Source organism: Camelus bactrianus, chromosome 3 (assembly GCF_048773025.1).
Source record: "Camelus bactrianus isolate YW-2024 breed Bactrian camel chromosome 3, ASM4877302v1, whole genome shotgun sequence".
NCBI classification, from domain to species: Eukaryota; Metazoa; Chordata; class Mammalia; order Artiodactyla; family Camelidae; genus Camelus; species Camelus bactrianus.
In genome coordinates, this window is record NC_133541.1 from 114,550,252 (window position 1) to 114,574,445 (window position 24,194).

At 44.3% G+C, this 24,194-nt stretch overlaps 1 protein-coding gene across 8 annotated transcripts in view; it reads right to left on the minus strand.

Annotated features, from left to right (window-relative positions):
• The window catches only part of EBF1 (EBF transcription factor 1), a 379,633-nt gene that overhangs the window by 138,992 nt on the left and 216,447 nt on the right, over positions 1 to 24,194 (minus strand). For all 8 annotated transcript variants that reach the window (XM_074361007.1, XM_074361003.1, XM_074361006.1 and 5 more), the window contains exon 7: positions 1,027 to 1,108. In XM_074361007.1, the coding sequence (XP_074217108.1) occupies positions 1,027 to 1,108 (82 nt within the window). The remainder of the gene's footprint in view (positions 1 to 1,026; positions 1,109 to 24,194) is intronic.

A 24,194-nucleotide genomic window follows, 5' to 3' on the forward strand; every position in this document is an offset into this window, starting at 1 on the left:
ACTAACATTGACCATGCAAATGAGTTAACCATGAAATTAGATGGCGAGCGACACAAGGGTGTAGAACCTTGCTACTCAAAGTGTGGTCCGTGGCTTTGCCATCACTTGGGAGCTTGTTAGAAAGTAGAATTCCAGGCCCACCCCAGACCTCAGTTAGCATTTTAATAAGACCCCTGGAGGATTCTCAGCACTTTGGAGTTTGAGAAGCATGCATCTAGAACTCAGCAACCTTTCCTAAAACTCAACTACCATTCTGTGTCTTGAAAGTTAACCCACATGTTTTCACATCTTTTTCCTTTAGTAAATGTGTAATTATACGCGGTTAATATATGCTCTGAATGGTGGTGGATCTGACTGATGCTAGGAAACTTTTACGTGTGCTACACAAGGACATTTCTGAAACAGACTGTCCCCCACATAGCCCTAGATATGCCCTGCTTCTTCAGAGGCCCATTTTTAATAGATAATTGCTGCTAACAACGTCCAAGATTGAGCAAGAACGTAGAGACAGGAAGCAGGACAGTGACCCAATTCCAAAACAGCACAAAGCTCCGAGTTACCAATTTTCTACTTGCAGAACTTTAGGCAAAGGAGTCATCATTACTATAAGTATTTCACATAACCTGCAGTCGTTTAAGCCTGTGAGAAGCCAAACTAGGTGGGGAAGGGTATAGCTCAAGTGGTAGAGTGTGTGCTTAGCATCCACAAGGTCCTGGGTTCAATCCCCAGTACATCCCCCCAAAAATAAAAGGAGTAAGTAAACCTAATTACTTCACTTACATTTTTTTTTTAAAAGTCAAACAGGTTCAAAGGCATCACTGCATCACCCAGAGCACACAGGTGGTTCAGTCCTATTTCTTCTCTAATATAAACAGCTCTTACGGTATGGACACCTGGGGACCAGGAGCCTCACCCGCTCTTCACCTCTGGGAAAACGGTACTCCGTCTTCTTCTGCCTAAGACTTTTTTACCCTCTCCTGAGACTCATGTCATTATTGAGGTTTAAGAAAGACACAACAGACCCACCTGGAATCTCCGCATGTCACGTGGGTTTCCCGCATTCTTTAGGCAATTTTGGTTACATTTGAGGAAAAATTTCAAGAAGAACCTGTGAAGAAACAAATGACCACAGTTAGCATTTCAGTCCTGACACGGAGGGTTAAAAAAACAACAAAAAAAGCGGTAAGTCACTTCTGGGTCATGCGTTCTGTTCTCTGGGCGTTTTCTGAAATAATCAGAAAGAATGGTGTTAGAATATTTTGTTTAAGCTTTAGCCTTTGTTTTGCATCCAAACTGGACCTTCTTTATTAAGAGAACGCCCTCAGTGCTGCCAACAGATCTCACAGAAGAATTAAGCCCCCAAGGAAGTATTTTCACTCAAACAGAGGGTAAGTCTTCACCATAATTTAAGGAGATAATTGCCTGAGAATTACTCTTGGTCCCCAACAACAACATGTAATTTAAGCCCCATAAATTCACAGATGATGAGCCAGCAAAATACACGCTGGATGAAGAGAAGGAGATGGTAAACACTTTCTATCTTAGCATCTCCAGATAAAATAATCTAAATTGTAGTGCTTAGGAGAAGGGGTGAGATTCGCATACTGACTAAAGTCCTTTGACTTTTTGAATTTTTGTGTGTCTCCTTACATGTCTGCTGCAGACAAAGCTGCTTGTGACTGAATAAGGAATGTCCTGCCCCACTGCCAAGTTGGTCTCTGAATTAGTTCTAGAGTGATATCCACAGGTTTTACTTGCTAGGCTGACCAAAGGTCCCAGTTTGCCAGGAATAATTCTAGTCTACACCAGCTATATCAGTGTAAGTATTAATAGTACCCACTTTAACTCTCAAAAGTGCCCTGGTCTGGGTGACAAATTAAATGAGATATTGCTATAACTTTCTGGACTATTTCTTAGGTGGCAGTTCTTAAGGCCCATACCCAAAAGGCAGCCAAGGTCAAGTGTCCTTTTAGGGTATTCTTGCCATCCAGCTGCAATTAAACCTCCCCGCCTGCCTACATTTGGGAAAAGAAGCACTTTAAAAGCCACCGAAAGTTCTTCCTTCCTTTCAACTTTTAGGGCTGTGGATTTCAGGCCCAAATATTTTCCTGAAACATCAGAACGCATTAAAATGTTGCTCAATTAAATTCTTAGCAGAATTGTCTTCTTGTCTTCACCTTTCCCCCACTTCAAGTCTACACTGGAGTAAAACCCCCACCTCAATACACATAATTTGTGAAGAACCATCACGCCAGGATGCCTCAAGTCTGGGTTTAACTCTGGGTACCAAGTCTTTCTATCAACCAAATAACACCAGGGTTCTCTGTAATGAGGTCAGAGCACCAATATTCACCAAACTCTGCCGATTTCTGAATACTCCACTGCGAGATGGCTCAGCAGAACCTCTCCCCACTGGTCTCTTAGAATCAGTCAAGAAGGGAGCATGGCGTGGGAATAACTCTTTGAAGAGAGACGATGATTCTGTGCACCCCAAAGTGATACATTAAAACATAAACCTCTTCCTGAAATGGCTCCTTCAACATCATGCAGCATTTGACCACCCGGCAATAAATGCAGGCTTCGGAACAGTCATTCATCCCTGCTCCCAGGTCCTCTCCACAGAGGCCAACGCTGATCAACCTTCTGAACAAGGCGAAGGACCCACGGAACACGGCTGAAGGCCAACTGTGGAATGTGAAATCCGGCTCCAAGAGCAACACAGTCATTCCCCAGCCCAGCTGGCCCAGCCGGACCCCTGACTTTCAGTAGGGCGGTCTGGGGAAAGGAACGGGCTCTGAGGGGCTGGTCACCATCCCAAGTGCCTTTCTCCTGAGCTCTTGGAACCCCTGAGCTCCCTAGTGATCACAGACTGCTGTCCAAAACTGCTTCAGGATGCGTAGCTCAGGGATGGCGAGGCTGCCATCTTGCTGGGGTTCCAGCCTACATCCAAAGACACTGAAATGGGAAAACTGCTGCTTCTTGCAAGCACAGCTAGTTGGAAGGGAATATTTAAAAGCCACCGAAACCCCACGTCAGGGCTGATAACTGCTAATTTGATAGTCAGAGTCAGCATGGTACGGTAGAAAAGCCACCATCCTTAGAAATATCCAGCTTGGGGTTCCTATCCAAACTCTACTGCTGTGTGGCTTTGATAAGTAGCCGTACTTCCCTGCAGCACGCTTTCCTTATCTATAAACTGGGTATAACACCAGCCCCTCCGTTTTCAGGCAATTGTGAAAATTAACGGCAATGACGGATAGAGCCTGGCACAGGGTGAGCATGGTGATGGTGGCGGTCACAGTCCTGATGTCTTCCGAGTATTAGGTGCTGACCTCGTGCTCTGAACACGAAGAACTCCAAGTACATTTTCCCAGTCAACCCTCCTGAATAACCTCTATGAGTCCCATTTCATAGATGAGGAAACTGAGGTTCCAGGAAGTTAAATACCTTGCCCCAAGGTTAGCAAATGTGCATCTAGCACTCAAATTCAGACACAGCCTGTGCTCTTAACCATTATGCTACAGCAGTTTTAACAATAAGAGAAGTAGTGCAGTATTGATATGAATATTAACTGTACCATCGGCAGCAGTTGCTCTACAATGGCAATTGCACAAATACGAGTAAATAAGAGTCATCGTAAGAATAAGACAAATTATTAGCACTATCATTTCCACATATCAGCAACGTGAATATTGCGGAGGGAGACCTTACCGCCTTTTTCTGTCCAGTGGGTACCTCCCTCCCTGGTTCCCCAGGGTTGACAATATTTGCCGCCTGTGTGTGTTTAAGCCATTGGAGCCCAGACCCGACAGCCAGATTCAGGTTGTGTTAGAAGGAGCTGTCAGCACACCCTCTGACACCTTCAAGTCAGACAACTGCTGGCCACCACGAGGGGGTCCATCTGGTGCCAAAATGGATTTTGAAAGACAGGCAAACAGGACGCTAGCTGTGCCAGGGAGGACCAGAATCAAGGGAGCAGGGGATCTTCTGCCCTAGCGATGCGCCAGGGCACGGCGCCTGTCACCAGAACCATCGTTAGCACAAAAGCTATGTCGGGCACACACCCGATCCCCGTTACCCGAAGCTGCCCTGTCACTTGGCAGGCTGGCAGACTCCCCTGCCCACCCTCTCGACAGCGGATTGCTTGCTGAAATTGAAAGCTTGACCATCTGTCATGGGGAAGAGACGGCGTCAACTGGTGCCTGGGGCCTTGCACAAGCCCTTATGTGGCAAAGACGCTCTGAAGGGCTAGTTCTTTTGGGGGAAGCCAGCCCTTACCCCAGGGGGAGCACCAGGAATTCTTTCAGATCTTTCCTCCAAGTCGATGCCAATTGTCTGACCCTTTCAGATCACACTTCCTTAAAGGAACTGGGGGGACTCAGAAGTAGGAGTTAAAAATATCTCCACTGAGAGACAGAGTGAGACGTGGAGCATAAATTCGGGGGGGGGGGGTGATTTATCAGGCTGTTTTTAAGGTATCTGTAAACCTGGGGACACGTGCACATCTGTTGGCCTACAAAGACGACCTCAGGTTCTGGGGGTGGCGGGATGCTTTGAACAAAGCAGAGATTATTGTAACTCAAAACCTCACTTTTGTCCAACAAAGTACCACATTTTGTGGGGCGGGGGTGTTTGTTAAAGTGTTGTCAGGGGAAAGAGTGTGCCGCCTTACCCCAGCCGTGGGAAACTGACCTCAGGCAGGATGGAGAGCCTACTGGCCCTTCAGAATTCCAGAGTTCTAAACTACAGGAAACAGCCCAAAGGACCAAGTCCAGTCTTTTTTTCTGGGGTGGGGGGGGTGGGGTGAGAAATCTGACACTTTTCAGTTAAGTTTCAATACAAATACTATCTTATGTTCATATACTGTTAGATTATCCAAAGCACGTATACCCCAAGAACCTCCCTGACTCCTCACAGAAGTCCTATAAATAGGCACGCCACGAATGACCAACTCATTTCAATGGCAAGAAAACGAAGACTCAGTAAAATTAAGACATTTATCTACAGTCAGAACTAAACCAATACTCTGTTGGCCAAAAGGACTCACCATGGTGTGTATTTTCTGCATGAATTATAGGACTTTATAAGTGACGTAAACCATCACTTAGTGTAACGTCCCCATCGTGTGTATGAGAAAAGTGATCAGGAGCCATGACAACACTCACACCATTATAATAGTTCTGAGAGCCGGAACTATAATCCACATGTCCTGACTTCCAGTTGCATGATTTTTTCTAATACGATGTTAGCTTTCCAAAAGCCAACCCAATAAAGAGCTCAACCCTGGAGCTATTGAACTTTGCAATCCACTACCTCAACTAGGAAAGTGATGGTCATAAAACCCAAAGTGACATCCTATTAAAAGTTGTGTTTAGGTTCGTCAGTGATTCTAATGCAGGACATTACCCATCACTGAACATTAACTGAACCGAACACACATTTGTAGAACAAAATTGTTTATTCAGGAATTTACTTGTATTGCATTTTACCAACCAAAACATATTCAGTATAAGGAGTAGCTTTCATGTGTCCTGGATACCAAAGGTACCACTAGGCTCCCTCAAAAGGAAAACTGATGGAATTAGCCAACAGGATCTGACCCAATCCATATGAGGATGTAAAAATAAGCAAAAATTATCTCTGTATACCCAGCACATGGCACAGGACCCAGAACAGGGTTTCAGTAAATATTTATACAACTAAACAGAATCCGGGACCTCCGAAGGGTAAAAATGGGAACATTCTAAAAGGAAGACAGCAGTAGAGTATACTGGACAGGATCTTGGGGTAAAGATAAGACAAGTCTGGGTAAATTTCTACAGTTCCCTGAACCTCAGCGACCTCAGTAAAATGTGGGAATACCAGTACCTCCCTCCCGGGACTGTGGTGTGGCTTTCACCATAATTCTAGCTTCCCTCTTCAATTAATTGTGTGACTTTAGAAAAGTTACTTAACCTCTCTGTGCCTCAATGTTCTCATCTGTAAAATGCGGAAAATCAAAGCGCCTACTTCAGAGGGGTATCGAGAATCAAATGAGTAATACACGTGGAGTGTTTAAAGAGCACCCGGCGAAGAAGAAGGGGTAATTATTTTCATCATCAATTATCCCCGGCAACTGCTCACTGCCCAGCGCTCAGAGAGATTGAGACTTCACGTACAAAAAGTATTCTTCTCCCTTTGAATGTGAAGGTTAAGAAAAGAAGCCAAGATCTATGTAACCGACAAGAACTACAGGTTTCACTGAGACTGACAAAAAGAAAAACAGAAGAAACCAAGGAGCGAGAATAATGACTCCAGCCGCTCTACCCAGAGGCCAAGACATAAAGGAGAGAGGTGGCAGCTTAAATCACAGAGGACCCCAGCTCGTCACAACTGAAGGGCACACACAGTAAAACCGGCCATTAGGCAGCCGCTTGTACGTCGTTAATTATTATGCAAAGCATTGCAACAGATCTGGGCTGAGCAGGTTGAGGTTTTACCTCCCCCCGCCCCCAAATTCTGAAAAATCACGTTTGGATGTTCTCAGCTGCTCTCATAATGCCCAGGCTGGAACGGAGAAGCATCAAGGCCCACCGACACTGAGACATAAAACCCCCATCTGCAGTCTTAAGGTCCCTGAAAGTTGCTCTGACTTATGCCTGCAGATGGTTGCGTGGCAGATGATCCTCGTCAAAGATATTCAAGACACAGAGACCCACTCTGGCCCGGTGAAGGAAACAGCTGTGTGGGAACAACTGTGGGGTCCCTTCTGTGTGAAATTCAAGCTGCTCCCACCCACACTGGCTGGAGGGCGGAGAGGGAAAGGCCTCATGTTGCAAAGGGCCTCTATTAAGGGGTCCCTGCCGCGGACCGCGCCATCCTCTTTGCTTTGACAACGAAGTGCAGGACCACTGGCCTCTGGGACCACATCTACTGCCCCGATGTAAGCCAGGAAGACTTTCCAGGAGTACAAGTGTTCTCTCAAATTGAAAATATGTAACCAGAAAGCACCTCTCCCAACCCAGACTGCCGGAGATGCCAGGGACTGGCTCAGGAGTGCCATCCCTACTCACTCCACGGCAGCCCTCCGTGAAGAGGTAAACGCCAGTCCTCGGCCACTGCTGTGAAAAACAGGTCTCCCTTGAAAACAGGGGACCAAAACAGTGAGAAAGAGAAAACTTTATTTTCAGTGCCAACACTTCTGGGCTCCTGGTGCACAGAAGAAGTCGCAGACTACAGTTCATCTGTGTGAAAAATGATACCCATCAGTCAGCCAAAATGCCAGGGCTGCCGCAGGGCGGGCCGAGGCGGCTGACCCCGTGTGCGCCAAAGGCGTCTCACCACCCGGCCGACCTCTTCTCCTTCCCCGATGTTAAAACGCACGCTGAGAGAGGACCTGCCCTGACTCAAAGCCCCGCAGTCCCGTCTGAGAGGTGGGGAAGGCAGGAAGGGGAGAAGTGAGGTCACGGAGGGGCTTCTCTGCAGATGAAGCAAATTCTCTCCTCCCTTCCCGCAGTGGGAGATGAAATGACATGAGGCTGTGGCTCTATCTCGTGGACCCCAGGGGGAGAGCATATGGCGCCCCTATTACTGGCCACTGACTTTAAGGAGTTTACCTCTTCCCCTGGCCACGGTCCCTCACATCTTAGGCATTTCTGGAAAGTGTTCTCAGCCTGAAAGGACGAACACGACCAATTTGAAAAGCATCCACAGCCTCAGAGCTCACAGTTGGGTCGTGATAGAAGGACATAATTAGTGGCGAGGATTTACAAATAATAATAATAATAATAATAATAATAATAATAATGATGATGATGATGATGATGATGATGATGATGATGATGATGATGATGATGATGATGATGATGATGTGCTGGGATAGCCTAACAGCAGAGTAAAGAATTTAAAAATAATTTTAAGGAACTCACAGCAAATGGGTCTCCTCTGGCTTGAAGTCAAATCTGAAAGATGGACAGAAGCCCTAGGATAGTAAAAGGAGAGAGCGGAGGACAAGTAACCAGCGGCCAGTGGGGAAAGAATGAAATGCAATGTTTTAGAAATGACATGGAGAAGAGAACTCAGAGCAAGGGAGCTGTAGCTTAACACCAACTGCTGCCAGTGCGAGTGGGAATTAAACGAAAAAGTATCACACATTCAGAGACTGCAGAAGTGGGTGTCGGAGAGACGGTGTTCGTGTTCAAGGATACTCTCTTACAAAGATTACTCTAACGCCAAGTGTATTGAGGTACAGACCCCGTCCTTGGGCAGACATTTAGAGTCATCCTAACAGTTTGATACGTAGCAGGAATGAGGCAGATAACAAACCCAAGGGTTTGTCCTTTTCCGGGCTACGCAGACTGAGGATGCATTCGTCTTAAACTGTTTCTATCACAAGGATCGTGATCCACAAGGAATCACGCAGCCCACAGTTCCTGCAGACCCAGGGACGGGATCTGAGACAGGCATCGGGTCTTGGAAACCTGAGTCCCTTGTGCAAATCCTTCCCCAGGCTGGGAAAGAGGCAAGTGCATTTGCAGCTTTCAATAGCAGTGACCGGTCCCACAGAGCCAGGCATAGAAGGTGAGGCAGGAGGAACCACAACACGCCAACTTGCTAGGTGCTGGAGCAGACACGTGAGTTTACCACATGCAAGGCCCTGTTCGGAGAGCTTTCCATGCATTCATTCATTCATTCTTCACAACGACCATTTGCAGCATTACCTCTATCCTGATTTTATCGATAACACTCCTAAAAGGTTATGTAATTTGCCCAAGGTTTCCTCCCGAATAGTAAGTGGTGGAGCTGGGATTTGACTGTGGGCAGTTTGCCTCTAAAACCCACATCCATGAAATGACATTCCTGGGTATGTTATATATTTATTATAGGAGTATGATCGCTGGCCATATCTGGCTCTGCTCTTATGGGCATCACCAGATTCATTCAAGATTAGAGCTGAAGTCAGCATGCATATTTCTGGTTAACAGTAGAATATTCCCAAGTATAAATGTTACTGTGTTTCAGTTTTGCAAATGAACACTTTCGCCTATTTCAAATGCATTTTAACCGTAATAAAAGACCAGTGGGTCTGGTAACACAGCCAAACCAAGTTCAGAGAACCATGTGCCAAAGCAAGGCCAGTGTAATCTGGGCCCCTCGGGAGGAGCCAATGAGCATCACCGTAGGGATTTAATTTTGCTACCTGTGGTTACCAGTTCCACAAGTCACCATACCTCTGAATGTCTTTCTTTCAGACAGAAAACCACAGGTTGAAAATGAAAGGCTTTTAATATCCCTCTGTTTAATACCCATGTGTTTAAAATTTAAAAGCAGACTCATTTAGAATCTGCTGTTACAATTTCACTTTTCCTCCTACGGACTCAGAGTTTCGCTATTAATTTCCCCTATGGAGGTGATAGAGGAAGATCAAGAAGTTCAAATCCACGGTAACCGAAACATGTGGGGGTTTTCTGAACACCCAACTCACTATTTTTTTAAAAGACTTTCTGAAGTATAAACGCTCCGTGTCATTCATTCACTCAAAAAATATTCCCAAACAGCCAACCATGTATCAATTCTGTTCCCTTAATACCAGTTATACTAAGATCGCAATGATTTTTGGTTCAAGTTTTTCTCCAAAACAAAAATAATCTTTCATTTTTAAGGAAAGCACTTAAAATTGAACTTCCAGGAAAAAAAAAAATTGACTCTGCGGGTGATGGGGTTTTTGAGTAATTACCAGGAAAGGTTGAATACTCATAAAGTATTCATCTGTTGTGGGTAGTCCAGCTGGGGCAATTGGGGTATCTTTTTATTTTTTTTTTTTAGTATATATATTTTATATATATTTTTAATTGACATATAGTCAGCTTACAATGTTGTATCAATTTCTGGTGTTCAGCAAAGTGTTTCAGTCATACATGAATATACATATATTCGTTTTCATATTCTTTTACACCATAAGTTACTACAAGATATCAAATACAGTTCCCCGTGCTATACAGTATAAACTTGTTTATCTATTATATATATAGTAGTTAGTATCTGCAAATCTCAAACTCCCAGTTTGTCCTTTCCCACCCCTTTCCCCCCTGGTAACCATAAGTTTGTTTTCTATGTCTGTGAGTCTGTTTCTGTTTTGTAAATAAATTAATTTGTCTTTTTTTTTTTTTTTAAGATTCCAGTTGTAAGTGATATCATATGGCATTTTTCTTTCTCTTTCTGGCTTACTTCACTTAGAATGACAGTCTCCAGGTCCATCCATGTTGTTACAAATGGCATTATTTTATTCTTTTTTATGGCTGAGGTCTTTCAAAGTTCCTATTAACGCCAAAACTTTACCTTTCCAGGCACATAGGTCCCCTCCTCTTCACCTTCCAGCATTCTCTGCTTCAGTCACATCGAGTTAGACCCCGTGCCCTGGACATGAAGCTCGCTTGCTGCTTTCGCCACAGGCTGCACTCTTGGGTCTGAAACGCCTTGCCCACCCCCACACCATCTCAGCTTCCCATAATCCTACTTATCCTTCCAGGAGCAGCTGAGATGCACTGAGCCCAGGAAACTTCCCAAGAACCCCAACTAGAATGAGTCTCTTCCTCCTCCATTCCGTCCCAGGTCTTGCCACACTTGGCTTTCCCATCTTGTAGTCCAGTTACCTGAGTAACCGTCTGCCCGTCCACAGCACTACAGACACCTGCAGAGTAGTGCCTTTCTCTTCCCCACAGTATCCAGTACAGCTGTATTTAGACAATAATCCGACTTGACTGACTGTTAATATTAATGGCCATTAATGCTGAATTATAGCACAAAGATTATTTCTTCTTTTTGCCCACTTTTTCTGTATTTTCTGAATTGTCTCTGACTAGGCATTACTTTAAGAAAAGACAAAGAACTTATTTTTCGTTAAGAATTGAGGTGAGTATCATTCAGCAGAGGACCTACAGAATGCTGCCCCTATTTTGCAATGGATAAATTAGGAGCTAAAAATAATGAGTGTCTTTGCCAAAGTCTTTCAGCTCTAAGATTTGCCAGTTAATTCAAATGAGGACAGTTAAGAGCTATCCATCTCCCACTCTGTAAGAGATAGATCATTTATTAGTTTCGCATATGCATAATTCATAAAAGAGTATCAGTGGGGCAGATTCCACACCCTTGGTGTCCTCGATTTCCAACTTCAAAATTCCTCAATGTCACATCTGAAAATAGTATATTTAAGTTAAACCTGCCATTGTCCTTAAACATTTAAGCATAAACCCAAAGGGAGATAAAGGTCATGGAACTAATAGTGTGAAATGGATCTCCTCTCTCCACAATTCTACAGACCCTCTGACAACTTTGCTGAAACCCAGTGGTTGAAGCTGTTGGTGATTTGCTGTCCTGGTTCAGCCTTGTTCTTTAAGCCATCCATTAATTCACTCGGTCTGCCTTTCATTCAGTACATTTTTACTAAGCACCTATTATGTGCCGAGCACAAGCAGAGACACTTCACCCCTGCTCTTAGGAAAACTCATCAAAGTACATTTTGCAGGCCACCTGCGTCAGATTATCTGGGAAACTTGTCCTGATGGGAGTAGGTTAGGGGGTAAGGTACTCAAATAACTTGGATATACAATGAATCTTGAGCCTTGATATCTAATTTATTTTTTAAGGGTTAACAGTCAAGTCAATCCCATGGGATATATGCAGTGATGGAGTTACATACCAGAAATAGTGAAGCCCACGGAAGGGATGGACATCTAATCATGTGTCACTGAAACTTACTGCAAAATCTTATGTCAGATCACCTCTGAGTAAAGAGAAAACTTGAATTCACTCACCCATCCCACCTCCTGCCCAACGTAAGCCACAGGGAAAGAAGGGAGTTCCTGGTTGCCACAGAAATCAGATTATCTTGACAAATTTTTACTAAGGAAAAGAAACGAGCTCACTTTTCTACCAAAAAAAAGAAAGAAAAGATACAGGCATCGGGTGAAGAAGCTGTTCCCCATGAGAAAAGCAAGGACTCTTCCTTGGAGGAAAATTATTTTGAAACTTATTTAAACCATCATCACCCTTTAAAAAAAAAAAAATCTCCCTCCACTTGTCTGCTTACTTTTCTGGACTCATCCTTCCAGGTCCCAGTCTCATTGTGTGTTGCCTGCCATCCTCCAGGCTCACACACCACGGAGGATAATGAATTTAATTTGAGCAATGGCTTTCACTGAAAAAAAAAAAAAGCACTGCATTCCAACACGCCACACAAGCGAAGTTCAGACAAAAACAAGTGACTCCTTAATTTGGATTTCAAGCTCAGGATCAGTCTCCAAATAAAAATGACCGGCGAGCACCACGGCCCCAGAGCGCTGACAATAATCTCATGAGCTCCAAATGATTTCAGTTTATATTATGGGTGATCCAATAACTGTGTGTGTTCCAGTCCATAAAAATATAAGAAGAAATGTATCATTTTAAAATCGTAATGCAAAATAGAGTCTGACACATTATTAAGCACTATTTCTCATGATATCATAAGAATGCTGATGGAAAACGAAACTAAAGCAATATTGCCGATGAACAATAACATAATTTAGACTTTCCGAGGGTGCTTTTGTAGCTCACAGGTCACACTCCCTTGCCCTCCCATCCCAACACGTCACTCTTAAACAGCTTTAGTTTAAACCAGAAAGATTGGAAACAAAACTCCGAAGAAGCTTTTATTTTGTCCTTTACAAAGGTTGGTCGATCATTTGGTAAAATGGGATAAGAATTGTGAAATTATCTAGGCCAGATATTCTTAACCTAGAGTCAACGGGTGGTCTACATGGGGTTCTTGAACACCTCAACATTGTTTCTAAAGTTTTATACACACTTTTTTTTTTCTGGAGAATGGGTCCAGAGTTTTCACAAGAGTGTGGAAGGATTCTCTGAGTTGACTGCCCAGAATCCATTTTCCCGTAATTTGATAACAACCATCCACCCTTCTTTCGAAGAACTTCCTTGTTCTCACTCAAGAGTTCTTGTATTTCAGCAGCATGAAGTCATTCCACGCCTGGCCAGAGCAGTGCCAGTAATCCAGGCCTGGCCAGTCATGGCATCGCAACCCCCAACTATATGATTGCTTTAGAGATGAGCATGTGATCCAAGTCAAGCCAATTAGGCCCAGCCCAAGCTAGTTGCAGGGCTTCCGTTTGAGTGGCTAAAAACAGACACGGGCTCCATTCTACTAGAGTTGAACCTGGAAAAATGTGAAGCTAGGTTTGCTGGAAAATTCTTTTCTTTGAGATGAATCCATAACAAAATGTAATCCACTAATATCCCCCCTAACAGAGATCAAAGGAGGAGGAAACTCTGTTAAGCAGAGAGGGAGAGAATGCAGGGAAGGCTCACACCATACGATGCCCTCCAAGAAAGGAGGAGGCACGTGGAGACGGAGATGCCAGAATGATGAAGCTGAGAAGGTGGCAGAAAGGAGGGTCCCCAAAAAGTACATGGGAAAGAGAGAGAATATTCTATTTTGTTGAGCCCTGGTAATTTTCAGGCTGTTCAATTTCAATATCCTATGGCCTCTTCTCAACTCACTGGTTGGTTGGTTGGTTGGTTGGTTGGTTGGATGGATGGATGGATGGATGGATGGATGGATGCATAGATAGACTGACAGACAGATAGACAGATAGATAAAGGATAGATAGATAAATAGATAGTAGGTAGGGAGGGAGGGAGGGAGGGAGATAGATAGATGGATCGAAACAGATAAATTTCTCCAGGCAGGTAACACCAATGAGTAAACTAGGTTACAAGTAAAACCACAGACGGGACGAGGACCTGTAGGAACTAAAGAGAGAATGAGAACGTCTGGTCTACATGGGCAGCCTCACTCTCCTCCAGCCTAAGTGACTCCATCGGGAAACCTGGGGACAGTGTTGCCAGAGCTTCCCATTCCAAGAAAGCTGGAAATACATGTCATTAAGTGTGAAGTTTACCAGTCTTCCAGGTGATATGACGACCTGTTAAAACAGATCTGGGGGTGGAGTCCCGGTTTGTGTCTCTTGCTCTAAACTTTAATAATCAAAGTAGCAGCAACTCATTTGTCTATGAGGCCACAGCAGGGCTTCTTGGGGAGTTACAATGTTGGGTCAGTTTCTGGTGTACAGCATTGAAGATTCAGATATATGTGTATATATATTCTTCTTCATTATAGGTTATTATAAGCTACTGAATATAACTTCCTGTGCTGTACATTAGGACCATGTTGTTTATCTGCTTTGTACATGGTATTTTGTATCTGCTAATCCCAAACTCCTAATTTATCCCTCCCGCATCTTCCCCTTTGGTAACCATAGGTTTGGTTTCTATGTCTGTGTGTCTGTTTCTGTTTTGTAAGTAAACTCATTTGTGCCATTTTTTTTAAATTCCACATATAATTGATATCATATGATATTTGTCTTTCTCTGTTTGACTTACTTCCCTTAGTATGATCATCTCTATGTCTGGACTCAAATAAACAAAACAAGAAATCCAATGGGCCCATCTTTTGGTTTTAAAAAATAATGATGTAAGGAGGAGCCCTGGGGCCCCCTAAATGGGACTCCGCTTATTAAATAAACAAAAGTAGCTTTGGCACTGGCAGTAACAGCATGTTCTGGTTTGCTGTCTGTGAGAATTCTTCTCACCTGAAATCCAAATGTACTAAAGCTTGCTTTCCTCCCAGACCTTTGGCAGCTGACACGTTGGGTGAAGGAAGAAGTTAGGGAAAGCAGCTGCGCCCAGAAGCGTATTTACCAGCATGAGGTGGTCCACAGACAGGAGCACAGACACAGGGAAAACCGCCCATGCCCACCTGTTCACAGCTGGATTTCCTAGGGCGCTTAATTCAATCAGAAGCAGTACGTTTTAGTAGCATTTTTACAACCAATTAACCACACAGGAAACAGAGCACCTGACTTGGTGCCTTCCTGTTGGCTTCTGAGGAGTCTGTGGCCTGGAAAGTCAGCAGTTTGGAAGTTTCTCTGTTGAAGAAGACACCGCCAACACTGCACAAGCAAGTCTCCGCCCTTCTTACATTTAATGGGAGGACACATGAACGTGGCCAGGCCTCCTGGGCATGGGAGTCACTCCTGTGTTTGCCTAGAGAGCCCCCACTTCACTCAGCATGTGCCAGGCACTGGGCATTACAGGAACCAGCCCAGTGATTCCTGACAGACCCCATTAGGTAGGGTCTATTAATATCCCCATTTCACAGATGAACATACTGAGGCCAGAAAGGGTGGTAAAAGAGCCCAAGGTCTCATGCAGACCATAAGCAGCAGAACCAGGACCTGAAGCCAGGATAGAGTTCACAACAGAGAGCAAGGCTGAAGTGTAGGGCTCGCTGCCTCCCCTTGGATCAAGTTAAAAGAGAAACTCTGTGATAAAGTGCGGGCTTCTGTTACATTAGGGGATAAATCTCCTTGGATGGCAAGCAGGTATTCAAACTTGAGCTGAGTTCTATGCACAATAGTTCGCTAAATCGGTAATGGAAAAAACTAACAGGGTCTACTTTTTAAACTATGCTTTGCTTGAAAAAAAAAAATCATTTCTTTTCTGACTATCCTTCCAACTGCTCTTCCAAAAATCTCTCGAAGGCTGTGTGAGGGGTGGGCAGTGTTGCCTCCATTGGATGGATTACTTTTCCGAGGCTCAAAGAGGTCAAGCAGCATGGCCAAAGTCACCCAGCTGGCTAGTGGCAGCCCTGCTCCGACCCCAGCCTTGGAGGCTTCCTTCCACTCCCACAGACATGCCAAGCTCTGCCTCACTCTGGGCTCTGGAATGACCTGGCCCAGTTCTCTCTCATCCTTCAGCTCTCCCTTAGACATCCCCTCCGCAGGGGTGCCTTCCCTGCATCCCACCTCAGCATCCCCTTCAGTCCCCATCACTGTCTTTCTCACCCAGAGTCTACGATGGGGCTTGACGTCTGCCGGTCAAATATTTGCTGAATGAGTGAACAAGTAAGTGAATGAATAAACGCCTGAGGGATTCCGAATTTGCTGATTTCCCTAAGTTTTAATAGTGATGAAACAAAAGGACTTTCTACCCAGCACATCTGATCAGATCCCCTCAAGGAGCGACAGATGAAAATAAATCCTGCCCCAGATGTATTTAAGGGCCATTTGCTGAAATGAGACCGTGATGGGACCCCTACATCCCACCCCAAATGCACGTACTTGACCTTTAATATCTTTCCCAGTTGACTCAAGGCTAGATTCTTAATTCTGATGCAAAGACTTGTACAACATGGGGAGAGGTAAGTAAAATGGGGATAAATGAAGAGCTTCCTTACTAATGGAAAGCAGAGAAGTTGCAGGTGGGTGTGAAAGGCTACAGTTGATGCCCCTAAGTCTTCTCCCTCCGGGGTGCTCCTGCCAATGGCTGCCCTGCCTACATAACAGAGGGGCCTCTGATTGAAACCTGTCGCAATCTTCCCACCCCAAATCAGACCAAGAGCTGTGGAGACAGAGCAGTGAGCCCGCCTGAAGCCCGGGGTGTGTTCACTCCCAGCCAAACAGCCCACTTCCCTGAACCCATAGAGGGTTTTGAGTCTTAAGAAAGCTCTTCTCTTACAAAGATAATGATGATGGTAAGTTGTACTCAAAGGGAACAGCCTGGGAAAATGTGACATTTCTTGTATTCTTCACTGAACTATATACAAGATCAAGTGTGCGTGCAATCTCTAGTGTGATGATTCAGAATCTCACTTTCCTTCTGATCACGGTTGGGTTTTTTTTTTTTTTTTTTTAAGGAAAGACTGCTCCGAAGCAGCCTAGCTGAATACTTTACCGAGAGCTGCCTTAGAAACACAGCAATGAATAAAAGCACAGCTAATGCTTATTGAGCGGTTACTATGTGCGCATTTTATCTTAACCCCCAAGGCAACTCGACCCTCCTCCATTCCCCCATTCCCCCTCCACCCCGGCCCCAACTCTCTGGGTGAGAAAACAGCTGGATGACAGAGACATTAAGCAACCTGTCTACCAGCAGACAGCTCGTGGCAAGTACAGGCGAGATCTGAATGCAGATCTAACTGGGCAGCCTGCGCTCCTGGAGCTGGAGCCAAGGTTCTCTGTGCTACTGGGGGATGCAGCGATCAACACACACCGGCAGCTTCCCTATTTCTCTCAGTCCAAAGACACCATGTGCTAAAAACTACACAAATGTCTATCTACTTAAAAAAATTTTAAAAAATAGAAGCCTTCTTCTGTTGTCAAAGCACCCCTTTCCTTCGGGATCTGGACCAAATGTATCCCTGCAACCTTTTCCTCCCACTTTCCACCTTTGAGCTCAGTTGTACCCACACCGGACCACTTCTCCTTCCACCAATGGCGACCAAGTTCAAGTATCACACACACAGGGGCACTTCTCAGACCCTCCCAAACAAACATCCCCAAACTCTCTCCTCCGCGCTGCCACCGTCATTATTATAAGGTTGCAGACAATCAAGCTTCATTTCTCTGTGGCCCTCACACAAGATCCCACTCATTCACCATGACATACAGTTTCATACGATTAAAGCCCTGAAGACTGAAATTTCACCAGCGTCCTACGTATAATCTCCTTGGTGCTGTTAATCATTGAGCTAGAATCCTGCACTGGGCTATTTATACTCTTTGAATTGCTCGCATTTATTCCCTTAGGAACTAAACATAAAAGCAGGCACAAGTGCTCTTGTGCCTCCAGTAAGACGGGCCATTCACCGGCAGTCTCATGTCGGTGTTGGGCAGCGGTTTTCTGTACTAAACATGGAAAGTAGGGGGGATAAAATCCATTTGCTTCTGATTTCTTGCTTTCTGCTAGAAAGCTTTATAAGTCACTGCGTGGTCTCCCCTAGTAGAAGGGTCACTGCTTTCGCTGGGATTGTGACAAGCCTCCCCAGAATGAGAGTACTTTATTATCACATTAGTACTAGAAAAAGTCACATAATTAACAGAATTTATCCTCATTTACTCTGTAAAAGCACTAATATGCAATCTCTCTGCCTCTGCTTAATTACTTTCCTTAACACAACTTTTTTCTCCAGGTTGACCCTTCCCGGGCTCATCTCCGGAAATGTGCAAAAACTTTTTCTCCCTCCACCACTCCATTTAAACCGCTAGCCTTTGTTCGTTTGAATAAGCAGTGAAAGGTGCACCAGGGTCTGTCATAGTTCACACAATGCCTTTGAATTAGCAGCCGTAACGGTGTCATACTTCTGTGGAGATCCTCTGTTCAGGGTAAGTGATGACAGCCACCAGAACTACTGTTAATTGTAATATGACACCGGCACTACACTGGGTGTCTCTAGTGGTAAACTGGCCTTAGTTCAGTGCCTAAGAAACTAAGAAGCTGAGACACTGCAATTCTTTAAAGAGAACAGCCGACCCGCCTGACACATGCTGCCTTCTCAGGTAATGTTTCTTCAGACCTGTTTGCACAAGAGTGTGAAGACGCGGGAGGAACACATACATGCATCCACCCAAAGTAAAGTAACCATTAGCTACAAACTCATCATCAAACAACGAGTCTGGAAGGCACTCAACTTGCTCTTTACTCTCTCCTGATTTTTTTTTTTTTTTCCAGGCAGTGAAATAATAAGGTAAAGAAACCAAAGCTTAAATGACAAACATTTAGTAGAGACTGAATTTCTGCTCCGCTTTTTCTGAAACACAGATTGAAAAAAAAATTTAGCCTCTGTATTTCATACTGAGATGGTCCAAAGCCTGGTCAGGAAGATGGGGGCTCAGAGGGAAGGAGAGGGCCTTTGGTTTGAATAGATCTTTAGGGTCGAAGCAGTTGGTTCTCTTCTAATGGAAGGCAACCCCTTCCTGATGAGCTCAGGGGTGGGGCTGGGTGAGTGACAAGAGACAATGGATAAAATGGGCAGTTGTCCTGGTTCCTTCGACGGTGAGTTCCAGGCACAGAGGATACAGTCAGACTTCTGCCCGGGACGCGTCGGTGGCCTAAGAGACATCCACAGCCATCATCCTTCCCCATGTTTGTCCATCAAGGGAAGAGTCAGCCCCAACTCATTTTCCCTACAGGAGACCCAGTTCAGTTGGAATGTGAAGAAACAGTAAATGAGAGCTCTTTCTTATCTGTCTTCCATTTTACCCAAATGACATGCTGGAAACTACAGCGGTCTTTATCCCAAAGCAGAATAACTTTGTGAGCCCGCAAACACGATATGGCCATGTTCACTGGGAAATAAGACAGTCCTCGCCAACCTCCAAGCTTTAGCTCAGCAGTTCCTCTGGCCTGCAATGCCTTTCTCTCCCTCATCAAGTCCCCGCACCCTTCCAGGTCTTGTTAAGATTCTTCCTCTTCCAATAAAACAGCCCAGATTCTCTCGCTCCTCCATACATCTAAGGTGTTCAAGATCTGTCAGTGTCTCTCTTAGGGTTCTTCCTAAGGTCATTTGATATTTAAGCTATCTATGCATAAAACTGATCGCTTCACTTGGCTGTGAGCTTTTGGGGGGATTATGAGGGTTGAGGCTTTGCCTAATCTCAGTGACTATCCGTGGGGGCCTTGCCTGGCTGAACCTAATTCAATTTTTGTTTCCCCAAAGCTGCCCTTCACTTAACCTTTGGTCAAGCATCTTAGCATTCCCTAAAATTTTGCTGTTTCTCACCTGTAAGCCTCTGCATATACTGTTCCCGCTGCATGGAATCCTATTACTGAAAGGAAATCAAATCCATCCTTCAAGGCCAACGCCAAAGCCCCCTGGATCCCATTGGCCCAAACAGCCTTTGTTTATACCACATTGGTCCCTTAGCTTATCTGCATTTACATTTTTTATCTGCCCGACTAGATTATAAGCATATTAGTGGAGGGATCATATTTTTACAATCTTATATCCTCTATATTCCTCAGGAGAATTTTGTTTGTGTATCCAAACATCCTTTGCATAATGAATAAATGGACATTGATGGAATATTTGCTTTAGGATCTCCAGAGAAATAAGGCAAGTCTTGACAGATAAACTACTACAGTATTGGCATTAATACCTACTTCAGCTACTTCCATGATAGTATCATCATGATTACTATTGTGTGTTCTTCTTACTAGTGTTCCTATTTGAGCACTCACTATGTGCAAGGTAATTAGCTGAGCACTTCCCTAATATTATCTCATTTAATTCCCACAACCCTAAGGTAGCAACCATTAAGGTGGACAGTATTAGTAGTCTGTTTGTCTGAGGTCACAAATACAGTGAGAGAGCCTGGACTCAAATCCACGTCTGACTAAGGCCGGAAACCATGTTCTTGCTCACTACACAGTTTGCATCCAGCTTGTCACTGTTTGGAAGGTATTCATGATGCTTGTACCCTGCCTGCCTACTCAGCCTGGCTCTCAGATAGAGGAATGAGGATGTCGAGTATAAAAGGGGCCCCATTCAGAGTTTAGAGACAAGGTACCACCATGTGGAAGGGAGGCACCTCTCCTGGTTTCCAGCGGCAATGAATTTGGCAGCCAGCTTGGTGTGGTTCTCCTTGGGGCAAATGAGTGCTGTTCACTTTTAGAAGGACAAGAAAATCCTCTCAGCCTCTTGACTCCCCCACTGCCATCCATTCCTCAGTCTAGGTGGTCAGCTTGAACTTTAAAAGGGCTGTTGCTTAATGCTTTGCAAGAAAGACACGTGACGTTTCTGATCTCTCCAAGTCACCTGTTCTTGCTGCCCTTCAGTCCGAGCCCATGGAGCATCTTTGGTCCCAAGAAATAAACACCTTTGCCTCAGAACCCTGGCAACGCCATCTTTACCCAGAGGCGAACGTGGGGCCTCTCACCCTCAGCTGTTCCGCCATGTCAGCATCCCGGGCAGCGGGACGTGCATTCCAGAGCCGGGTGGATTAACCTCCAAGATGACACTCAGTTTTAGCTTTAGCCTCCCTAAATCCTCAACAAAAACTTTAACAGCCAGCTCTGATTTAGGACCTTAACTGTAAATCTCCTCTCTTCTCATGTACTCACTAAAGGGGTGAGAGAAATCAATTCAGACCTTTTCTAGTCACTTGCCTCTTATGTTCCTGGAGGATTCAAGGTAATGGGTAAGAAATTTCATCATCACGAGCCTCACTTACAGACAAACTAAAAAAGAGAAAAGAAAAAAAGAAATTGGAGGGTGGGAAGAAATACTACCAATGCCTCCTTTTATATAGTAAGCACAGAAATGGGTGGGATTTTTCTGCAAATATTTGAAGCAACATCATTCATTTATAGAAATGAAGCCAGCTTGCTGGAATGTTAAAAAAAAAACCAGCAGTAACTGAATTTATACTCAATTCTTAGAGCCATGCTGATCGGCGACTGAGCCCCACCGTGAGAACAGATCGCCTTTTCACTCAAGCGAGGATCTGCGGGGACATTTTCAAAAGTAAATAAATGGCCACAAAGAACAAAAAAGATCAGTGAAGAATTGAGTCTCTCAAGAACATCCGTGACAAAATAAACCCCATGTTTATGTATACTCCCTCAACTGGCCTGAGTCAGAAATCTTCCCTGCAACTTAAAACCGACTACCCAGGAGTTGAGAGAAATGTCCGGAATTAGCTTAGTCAAACGCTGCCTGAAATAAACGCTGCTCTGGTGCTTCACAAGATGCTCCGGCCAAAGCAGTTTTAGCCTGACCTTAGCAATTCCCCATGTTTTGCCATCATGCATCACAACAACTTCTTCTTTTTTTTTTTTTTTCTGTTGGTTATATGGCATCTGAAATGTAGACACTGCTTTAGAATTCCAGTTAAGACATTTTACAATAATGTCTAGCTTTTTCCTGATTAGAAAAATTGAGTTAGTGTTAAGAAAAAAAGTTTAAATACTCAAAGTAATGAATAATAAAAACCACCTGTATCTCATCTTCTCCTAGTTTTTTCATATAGATACCAATTTTATAATGATATACAGATTTTATATCCTTTCTTGTGTCAAGTAATCTTCAAATGTGATTTTTTTTTCCTCTAAAACATTTTATTGTATATAGCAGAGGTTCACCAAATCTCCTGTTATTTAATTACGTTCAAGTTTTTGCTGTTACAAATAATACTTTAGAGAACATCCTTGTACATAAAATTTTTCTCATATATTTGAATATTTCCTTACAGCTACCTAGGACAAGAATTGCGGAGTCAAAGCAGTATATTATTTGAGAGTGAAGGTAGAGCAGTTTCATTCAAAAATGTTGACATGAGTCAAGAGAAATTGAGATTCAGCCAAACCAGGTTGGAGAAACTCTTAAGAAGTGGCCCTTGCTGTGCCAATGGTACAGGGGTCCCAGGGCATCCGTGTTTATAACTGACTAAACACAGTGAATCTATGGCATATCCACAGGTCCAGCCTGTTTCACCTGCAGTCATAGAATGTGTTGATGCTCATGAGAGCACAGTCCTCATCTTGAGTTACAACTAACCACAAATGGAGGCAGCCAAAGAGAAGCACCCTGTGTGCCCCCAGTGCTCACGCTGGTCTCACTGTGCCTGCTGCAGGGCTGAGGACAGGACTCAACTACAGCAAAGCCAGTCACATACTAGACCTGGTCAGAGTCTCTACCAGGCCCATGGTCCCACCAAGATGTCACGTCCAAGAGTAGGGTGAGAGAAAGCCCGTGTTAAGAGATCTCTGCTAAAAAAAAAAAAACCTGAATGGCCTCATATCATCCCTGAGAAACTGCATCCTCTGTAGGGCAGGCATCATATTGTGAGTTCATGCTTTAGGGAAAGTTCAAAGCAAGTGACATACAACAAGGTCGTAATTTTCTTAAAATCCTACCTGGAAAGTGTTCAACAGGAACATCCCATCGTTCATTAGAATAACATTCTCCAACAAGTGAATTCCGCAGACCCTCCCTCTGATTCCTGAAGGTACCTTGTTTTCCTGAACCACCAGCCTCAAAAATAACTTATACTGCCTCAAATTTGCACGTGATCCCTTCTCACTGTCTAATGGAACAGAGGCCGCCATTTGTGACCCGGCCTCTGGCAACCCAGTCAGCGACACCTCATCCCACGTCCCACATCCCTTGTATTCCTCTGTGCACAGAACTTGGCGTTTCCTGTACCCTCTGAGCTCTCTCAGGGCTCCTGAGATGCTATTCCTTCCTCCTGACGTGGGCTGTCCTCGCCCCGCCCATTGCTGATCTAGAAGAACCATCTGCAGTTGAAGGACCATCACAAACACCACCTTCACCGTCTGAGGAGCCTCCCCAAGTTCCTCCAGGCAGACGTGGACTCTCCCACCTCAGGGTCCCCATGACACAGCCCTGCAGAACCGTATCTATCACGTGACTCTGTGACTCTCCACTTACACGGTCATCTCCCCAGCTGCACAGTAAACATCCTTGGAGATAAGAACCATGTCTTTTCAGCTCTGTGTCCTAAGAACCTGGATTAGGGTTTATAAATACCTGCTTAATTATGAAAGGACAATCAGCATGTGGGTGGCATGGTTAAAAAAAAAATGCTACTTACCCCTGAGAAATAACCAAGAAACCAAAATAAATGAACTGAAGGACCAAGGGCCCCAAACATTCTAGCTGTGACTTGTGTGTACAGAGCCTCGTGGCCTATTGTAAAAATCTATATGCTGGAATGTTTGCAAAATCAAATTGTACTAATGAAAAAACATCCACAGTTTTATACTATGTGGCAATAATCTTAATTTTCATGCAATGGGGAATATTATCTGTAATAATAAACACAAGTCCTGTCAAGTGTCGTTGGTCTAATCCAAACTTTTTCTCTGGTGCATTCTGAACATATTTTACAGAAATGATGCCAAAATCTCATGCTAATGCACATGATCCCAAAGTTGAGTGGCAGTAAATGTACAGAATTCCCACAGAGTTACTGAGGGAGCAAATCAAACCCATTAGCTCGGGGGTTATCTTAGATATGAATACTGGTTGTAAACCGACCAAGAGCTGATACTGAGGTCTTATAAAATCTCAAACATGCTCTTGTCTTTCTGATAAGGCAGAGAAACAAGGGGAACTACTGTTAAAACATTGCGATGCTCATGGGTTGCAAGAATGAGCAAGAAATACAGGCGTTATCTAGTGTAGCTTCCTGCCCAAAGAAGGAATCTCTTCCCCAGCGTCCCTGACAAGTGGCTGTTCGGGCAGCTCCATGCCTGTCCCGGGAGCTGGAGACGGAGTGCAGATGGGAAGGCTCCCTCCCCTCATGGACTTGACATTCCAGTGTGGAAGGAAGACAAAAAGGAAGTATGACCAAAAAAAC